This window comes from Meriones unguiculatus, chromosome 19 (genome assembly GCF_030254825.1).
Source record: "Meriones unguiculatus strain TT.TT164.6M chromosome 19, Bangor_MerUng_6.1, whole genome shotgun sequence".
Taxonomy (NCBI): Eukaryota; Metazoa; Chordata; class Mammalia; order Rodentia; family Muridae; genus Meriones; species Meriones unguiculatus.
Window position 1 is genome coordinate 40,692,390 of NC_083366.1, and position 8,534 is coordinate 40,700,923.

At 42.5% G+C, this 8,534-nt stretch overlaps 3 protein-coding genes across 3 annotated transcripts; 1 reads left to right on the plus strand and 2 right to left on the minus strand.

Annotated features, from left to right (window-relative positions):
- Positions 1 to 4,883: 4,883 nt before the first annotated feature.
- LOC132646042 (histone H3) lies at positions 4,884 to 5,340 on the minus strand. Its single transcript, XM_060373055.1, has one exon. The coding sequence runs from the start codon at positions 5,338 to 5,340 to the stop codon at positions 4,930 to 4,932; it is 411 nt and encodes a 136-aa protein (XP_060229038.1). The 3' UTR covers positions 4,884 to 4,929.
- A 344-nt stretch (positions 5,341 to 5,684) lies between these two features.
- Positions 5,685 to 6,420, minus strand: LOC132649349 (histone H2A type 1-E). The gene has a single exon (XM_060373066.1). It carries the CDS (start codon positions 6,403 to 6,405, stop codon positions 6,013 to 6,015), a length of 393 nt encoding a protein of 130 aa, XP_060229049.1. The 5' UTR covers positions 6,406 to 6,420; the 3' UTR covers positions 5,685 to 6,012.
- A 247-nt stretch (positions 6,421 to 6,667) lies between these two features.
- LOC132649345 (histone H2B type 1-C/E/F/G/I-like) lies at positions 6,668 to 7,130 on the plus strand. The gene has a single exon (XM_060373062.1). It carries the CDS (start codon positions 6,701 to 6,703, stop codon positions 7,079 to 7,081), a length of 381 nt encoding a protein of 126 aa, XP_060229045.1. The 5' UTR covers positions 6,668 to 6,700; the 3' UTR covers positions 7,082 to 7,130.
- Positions 7,131 to 8,534: the final 1,404 nt, after the last annotated feature.

Below are 8,534 nucleotides of genomic sequence, written 5' to 3' on the forward strand. Positions count from 1 at the left end.
GTTTCTTATATTACATCTTTGTGATATATCGTGTTTTTTTTTTCAACTCGTAGTGCATCTCAGTCCACAATTTATATTATTTTCAATGTTCAGTTATTCATCTGTGGCTGTGGAGACAATATAGATAAATAGAACTTCAGAATGACTTCAGAGCTTTGTTTATAATGAGTGTTTAAAATATGAGTTGTTAATATGTCATATACTGAAATTATGAAGGTGGAAAATCTGATTGTTTTTGATGTTATTGGCTTAGTTGAAATAATTAGAACTTTTCCATTTAAAATGGAATTGATTGGGGTGTGGTGGCAAAACTAATCTCAAGAATCTAGAGACAGAGGCAGTAGATCTCCATGAGTTCTTGGTGAGTGAGCCTGGTCTTGTGAGTTCTGGGCTAGGCAGGGCTACAGAGTTGAGATCCTGAAACAAAAATAAATTAATTAAAAATTTAAAAACAGTTAAAAGATGGGGTAGAGGTAACCTGATATTACTTGACTGGGACTTGTCCTCCAGCCACCAGAAAGGAAAAAAACCAAATCTGTTGAGCAAAGAGTAGAAAAGAGCAAAATTTTAGGGGTGGACATAGATAAGAGATGGGCAGGACTATATTTTCTTGTCCTTCCCTTTTCCTCCCTGCACCACATGAACTCCTGTCACTGGAAATACCTCACTGACCTGAATCAAGCTGTAGCAACCTGGAGATCTAATTGTGGATGCTAAATATAGCACAGGGTGTGGTGGCACATTTGTAAAGCCAACACTCAGGAAACTAAAGTAGGAGGATCTTGGGTTGTAGACCAAATCTGAACTACACAGCAAACTCTTGTCTGAAAAAAAAAAAAAAAAACAGAAACAAAACCTGGGTGTGGTGGCTCTTAATCCCAGCACTCCAGAAGCAGAGACAAGTTATCTCTATGAGTTCAAGGTCTACATTGTAAATTCCAAGACAGCTGGGGATATGTAGCGTGACTGTCAAAACAAGATAAAACCAAAGCAACAAACATATATACAAACAACAACAAAATACCCCAAATAACCAAGCATCCAAACAACAAAAATGTTACTTCAAATAGTTTTTAAGTAAGACTGAGGCTATAGCTCAGTAGTAGAACACTTCTCTGTCTTGGGGAAGGCCTTGAGTTTCATTACCAGTAAATACTTAACAGCAATAAAAAGGATAGTAATAGCAAATCTCAAACTAATGACACTACTCAGACTATCCACTATGCTGCACTTTCTTCAGGTAAGTTTGAGTCTATGCATTTACTTGATTTCAACACTCCAAGAGTTAGACATGTAAAGAATCATCCCAAGAAAAGATAATTCTTTTTGTACGTTCCCCTGTACTTTGGTACTAGAGGTTAAACTAACGGCCTTGTGTATGATAGACAGAGGATCTCCCATTGAGCTATATCCACAGTCCCCACCTGGACATTTTATATGGAACACTTTCTTTTAATTATTTGGGAGCTAAAAATTATAACATTTCCACAACCTTTAGGTGCAACATTACATTCCCTCCCTTCCCCTGTTCTTTTTCCCCATTCCCCTCACAACAATAGTCCAATTGGTGACTGACGTAGGTCTGATCAGCCATTAATCTTTAGCCTAAAAATTGCCCTGTTTACAAAAAAATTCTTTTCTCATTTTGATTATGTTTATGAAATTGTCAGCAAGGACTCTCCCTCTATTTTTGAGTAACTCAAAGGTCAGATGAACAGGAGAAAAAAAATCCAAAATCCATTCATGTTTTATAAGCCCACAGAGTTCACAGAAAAGAATGAAACTCATAGGTGAAGTTAGCCTGAGGAACTTAGATTTACGGTAGCCAGGAGGAAAGTGAGGTTCTTGCTTCCAAAGATGACACAGTTGGTGAAACCAGTGGGAGGCAGTGCTAACCATGTTGACAGCCTTGTTCTCTGAGTAAGGCCTCACCTCATTGCCCTCTGGACATCTGGGGTGGTAGAGACTGCTCTCCTTTTCCAGGTATAAGAATCTCCATTCTTTCCTTCACAAGGAAAGTTTGTTCTGATTTCAGGTAGGTAAGAGAAAGACAGAATTTTCCCTGTGTTCGGAATTTTAGCTGAATATAGTCCTCATGCCAACACAGGAAACACTGAAGTGTCATTCTCATTTCTTCACAGACCTACATCCTCCCCTGCAATAGCTTTGTGCTTGAAATATCAGCTAGATATGAGCAAAGGACATGCATGCAAGAATCACACCATTAGAGGAGTTTGGAAGGGAGCAGGGATTAAGGGCTGGTGGTGGAGAGCTAGCATTTCCTGGGCACTCTTTTTTTTTTTTTGTAGCAAGACAAACACAGTAGCTGTTCATTACATATTTATTTTCCAACACAGTCTTGGCATAGCACATTGAGGCGGGTGTTATTATTACTCCCATTTTAGAGATTAAGAATGGAGGCGTGGCAACATTAAGGATTCAGTTAGTTAGCTTCTGATCTATGAGTCACCATCATTATCTTCTATATAGTAGTAATTTTCCACACAATGGTATGAAGCATATTTAATTAAAAATTTCTAATATTGCATTAGAAACTAAAAAGAAACAATGGAAGCCCATTTTAATTCTGTCAACCTAGGATAAACAAATATAATTTCAACAAATAATATGAAAATATTCTGTCAACATTTTTCTTTTTTATATGAAGTCTCGGTAGTCTGGAATATGCTTTACATTTGAAGCACGGTTTGGACTAGACTAGTTAAATTTCAAATGCTTGTCAGCCATACAGCTCTTACACTAAATAGTCTATGTCAAAAAAAATATATATGTTCTTGGGTAGTATCTAGCTGTTTCTATGGAAACAATACTTCTGATGTGGCCCTGAAGTTCAGAGAGAATCTTTAACATCTGATGTCTTACTGGCTCACCCTACCTGTGTCTCCTCGTACCAGTTCTGAGGAAGTTCAGAGTCTAACCGAGGCTTGTCTCTCAAAATTTTTCCTGTCTCCTCTGAGGTAGCCATATATCTGAAAGACAAACACCTTGGAAGAAGACAAAGTTGATCATCCATTTTAGTACAGACTATTTAGCAGAAGATGGTAACTATATTTGTTTGTTATGAGACTGGCTAGAAATATCCGCTGGTGCTTATCTGCTTGAAATCCTTTAGTTTGAAGTGAGAGGAATTACTTTGAAAGCTCGTAACCATTGTAAGCCATAATTCAGTCTGACCACCTTTTCATCTGTTAGTTTTGAGACAAGATGTCACTTTGTTGCTCCAGCTGACCTGTAACTCACTATTTGAGGCCTCATGTTCCTCATCCTCTTGCTTCAACCTCCTGAAGAGCTTAACTGCTTCTTAGTGCTTGATTCCTGTCATTCATACCAGGTGTCTATTGGAGTCGATTAATGATCCAAGCTTTCAGTTTTTACTTTCTTCCCCAAAGACCCTTATTGTTTTTAGGACGGTGCTATTCAATACAGAGTGAGTCTTATAAAGTGCTGAAAAGCTGTACCAGAGATTTTACTTGAGGATCAAAAGTGTTCAGTCCTCAGATTTGTAGTCTTTTTGTTGTCTTTGTTGTTTGTTTTCAGTTATGAACATTATTTTATTTTGTTTTCTCATTTTGGCTTCGGTTTATGTTTCTCTCTCTCTCTCTCCCTCTCTCTCTCTCTCTCTCTCTCTCTCTCTCTCTCTCTCTCTCTTTCTTTTCTTTCTTTTTCTTTTTCTTGGTTTACAGTTCCAATATTTGCATCATGTCTGGTGAAGGGCTTCATTTTATGTCCATCTGATCGTCACCTCAATTACAGCTCACCTTCATGTCAGATATGGTGGTGCATGCCTTTAGTCCCCACACTCAGGTGTCAGAGGCAGACAGATCTCTGAGTTTGGGCCAGCCTGGTCTACAGAGTGAGTTTCAGGATAGCAAGGACCACACAAAGAAACCCAATCTGGAAAAACAAAAAAGAAAAAGGGAAAAAGGGAACAAACAAAACAACAAAAAACAATCAACTCTTACGTGATTCTGTTAGAATGGGGATGAGACTTTGGAATTTTGGTTGGAAAATAGTTACGTTTCATCTGGATTTTAGTGAGATCAAGTGACCTTCAGACATGCTTATACTAGCCTATCATTTCTGATGTGAGACTTCAAGAAACACGCCCTAAGGCAAGGCCACAGGCTTAGCTGGAATTTCTGGCAAGATTATAATTCTAATGTTAGATAAAACTGATGACCAGGAACATTATCGGCTCCCACCATGAATATTAAGAACACTTCTGAAGTAGAGCCAGAAGCCAGCCTGGTAAGACTTCAACCTAACTCTAATACATGGGGAAGAAATACTTGAGTGCTGATTACCTAAATATGAACTATCCTTCAAACTTGACTCCAAAAGTGACTTAAGTGATAAAAATATAAGTAATCAAGAAAATACTTAAAGGAGCACTACAGAATAGTCTGAGAATAAAACTTTTTAAAACTTGGTATTTCATCATTGTCCCTACAAATCTGTAGGTTACCCATCTTCGTATATGCAATTACTGATATTCTTGTCGCAAAAAGGCTTTAATTGACAGAATATTAGATATGTTCATATCCACAAACGTGAATATATTGTATATTAATTGGGCTAAAGATGCATATTCCTTTCTGATTTGACTAACAGTTCGCTATGCTAAGGTGAAAGGCCCAGGACTGCTTGGTAGCCATCAAATTTGCTGTTCAATCAGTTTTAACAGATGCCATTTACAGAAGCTGCTGTAGAGATCACGTTAAAACTGCTACGTGAGCCAAGAGCCCAGGACAGGAGGGAACAGATAAAAGACAAATTACAATGTACACCAACAATTTCTGACAAAATGTTAACATGAAAAACAAACCTGGGACACAAGGTTACAGCAACTTCACATGAAACTTTGGGTGGCTCTTAAAAGAGCCTTTTGAAACTTTAGGACTGGTCAAATTACGCCCTCTCCCCGCGGATGCGGCGGGCCAGCTGGATGTCCTTGGGCATGATGGTGACCCTCTTGGCGTGGATGGCGCACAGGTTGGTGTCCTCGAACAGACCCACCAGGTAGGCCTCGCTCGCCTCCTGCAGCGCCATGACGGCCGAGCTCTGGAAGCGCAGGTCGGTCTTGAAGTCCTGCGCGATCTCGCGCACCAGGCGCTGGAACGGCAGCTTGCGGATCAGCAGCTCCGTGGACTTCTGGTAGCGCCGGATCTCGCGCAGCGCCACGGTGCCGGGCCGGTAGCGGTGCGGCTTCTTCACGCCGCCCGTGGCCGGCGCGCTCTTGCGGGCAGCCTTGGTGGCCAGCTGCTTGCGCGGGGCCTTGCCGCCGGTGGACTTGCGGGCCGTCTGCTTCGTACGTGCCATTCTTTTGGCAGAAAACACACAAGTGTAGGAGAGAGGCAAAAGTCGTGCCCTTAAATATACTTAGAAACACTTTGATTGGCCTTGCAATTTTTCAAAAATCCCGCGCCAGAAATTCATTGGCTGGGTAGCAGCCTGCGTAATTGGCAGCTTTAGACTCTCTGATTGGCCAAATTGTTTCAACATTCTCGTGTTACTTTGTCTTTTTCTTTCTTTTTAATGGGATTTTGTTTTGTCTGCCTTTGGAATCTTAGCAATCCTTTTGTTTCAGAAAAATGCTGTTATCTCAACACCGCGCCTGATTAACTTTTCTGTGGCTTTGTCACGTTTTAGTGTTTCCTCACGGTAAAGTGGAATGTCTTATTTACTATTCAGGAGTGGGGTTCGGTAATGATTCAGATATCCTTAGAGCAGTGTGACTAAAAAGCGCAACAAGATCCCAAAGGGCTTGGCTTAAGTTTTCTGTACTGCTTTAGCAATTTACAAGCTACAAGCGCTGCAATACAGGGCTCCTTTAATTTCGGGTTGTAGTAGAAAAGGATTTGTGTGACAGTTTAGGTTTTAGTTCCCAGGTGAGTGCACTTAGGTATAGCATTATCAGCTGATCTTGTGACAAGGTAGAGGGCTCTTAAAAGAGCCTTTAGGTAACTGATGACACCCTGCTTAGGTGTTGTTTTATTTTCCCTTGGCCTTGTGGTGGCTCTCGGTCTTCTTGGGCAGCAGCACGGCCTGGATGTTGGGCAGGACGCCGCCCTGCGCGATGGTGACGCGGCCCAGCAGCTTGTTGAGCTCCTCGTCGTTGCGGATGGCCAGCTGCAGGTGGCGCGGGATGATGCGCGTCTTCTTGTTGTCGCGGGCCGCGTTGCCGGCCAGCTCCAGGATCTCGGCCGTCAGGTACTCCAGCACGGCCGCCAGGTACACCGGGGCGCCGGCGCCCACCCGCTCCGCGTAGTTGCCCTTGCGGAGGAGCCGGTGCACGCGGCCCACGGGGAACTGCAGCCCGGCCCGGGACGACCGGGTCTTGGCCTTGGCGCGGGCCTTGCCGCCCTGCTTGCCGCGTCCAGACATTATGAAGGCTAAGTAGTGGGAAACAGATCAATTCGAGGAAACGTTTTTATAGATTAAGTAGGTCAGAAGAAAGAACGCCGTCCTATTGGTCAAAATGGCTTCCTTATTCTATCCAATGAAAATTCAGAATTTGTGTCCCTCATTTCCATAAAACCCGGTCATTGCGAAGGATTTTATATTTGTCCAATCAGAAGTGCGTATTTTCATACCCTCATTTGGATTTCAGGACTATAAATACAACACTCCAGGTTTCTTCATTTTTTTCCAAATATACATCGCTGTTATCTGGGAAAGTATGCCTGAACCGGCGAAATCGGCTCCAGCCCCTAAAAAGGGCTCTAAGAAAGCCATCACCAAGGCGCAGAAGAAGGACGGCAAGAAGCGCAAGCGCAGCCGCAAGGAGAGCTACTCGGTGTACGTGTACAAGGTGCTGAAGCAGGTGCACCCCGACACGGGCATCTCGTCCAAGGCCATGGGCATCATGAACTCGTTCGTCAACGACATCTTCGAGCGCATCGCGGGCGAGGCGTCGCGCCTGGCGCACTACAACAAGCGCTCGACCATCACGTCGCGGGAGATCCAGACGGCCGTGCGCCTGCTGCTGCCCGGGGAGCTGGCCAAGCACGCCGTGTCCGAGGGCACCAAGGCCGTCACCAAGTACACCAGCTCCAAGTGAGCGCCCGGCTCACTCCTAACCCAAAGGCTCTTTTCAGAGCCACCTACAATGTCTCCAAAGAGTTGTAATTGCTTTCTTTTTGTGCGCGCTCCTCTTGCCTTCAGGGCAAAAACCAGATAAGATGGGGCATTTCCCCCGCGTCTAGGATGGAAGTTTAGAGCAGTAAGAGTTGGTGTTATAAGGTACCTTCATCCGTTGCGTTTTTTACTTGCACATTTTTTTGCTTCTGTGCAGCGTTGGGAAGGAGCTTTTGAGTCTGATGTCATAATTCTGAATAGGGCCAGTGTAGAGTTGGTTATTCCTTAAGAGTTTAGGTACCTCGTCTAAAGGCAGTTATGATTTTCAATGGAAGTCAACTGTTAAGCTTTCTGATGATTAGAAATTTGTCTTAGATTCAAAAATCTTGAACCTTTTACACTTTTAAGTTTGGACATTATTGTCTCGGACTCCTAGGAGTTAATGTCTGTAGCCATTTAGTTTGGCTGAGGAGAACCATGTTGGCAACTGCACTCGTAAGACTTCCAAAATAATCTAGAAATTTAAAGGCTTTGCCTGGGGAAGGAGTCAGTAGCGTCTCCAGCCTCTGGGCTATGGCAGGAAGCAAGGAGGGAGCCAGATTGGGCAAATGACCTATGGTGTTTTACACTGGCCGTGAGAATATGCAGTGACAGATGGCAAAGTAAGTTTTCTTTAAATGAGTGGTTCGTCAAAAACATTTAAAAATATTTTTTGAATACATGATATGGGATCTGGCCCCTGTTTTTCCTTATTTCTTAGAAATAAAAGTCAGGCTGTTACTTATGCCAGGTAAATTCTTCAAGAACTGTTTGAATGCTGACCATTGGTGGTTGCAGGCCTTTAGTCCCAGAACTCAGGAGGCAGAGAGTCAGGAAGACACTGGAGCTTGAGGCCATTAAAGATCCACAGAGCGAGTTCAGGACAGCCAGGACTGCAGAGACAATACCTGTCCAGAAAAACTAGACACACATACACACACAGAGACAGACATGTCAGTACACAAAACATAATATGGTTAAAACCCTGTTCTTAAAAATATTTTTATTTGGAAATACATCCCCCACCCCAACACCAAGAAAAGGGAAACACAGCATACAGCTAAAGAACCTTACCTTGATGACCCTTTGCAGGGTTACCTGGTAACAGTTCTAATCATCTTGATTTTTATTTTAATTTTGATCTTACAAATTAGCGATCGTTTTCTCTGTTGTCCTCATATCTTTTGCTTGCCCCCTTTCCCTCTTTTTTTCTTTTCTTTCTCACATGAAGACATGACTACTTGAAGTTTTACTTCATATTATGAAATATTTGAAGGAACAAATTTTGGAAAAATAAGGAAGATTTTTAACAAAACAGGTGGCAGCAAGGTCAGAGACTGTTCATTATCTAAAGGGGCAAAACGCACAAACAAGAGGCAAGGAATGCTCTATTCTTT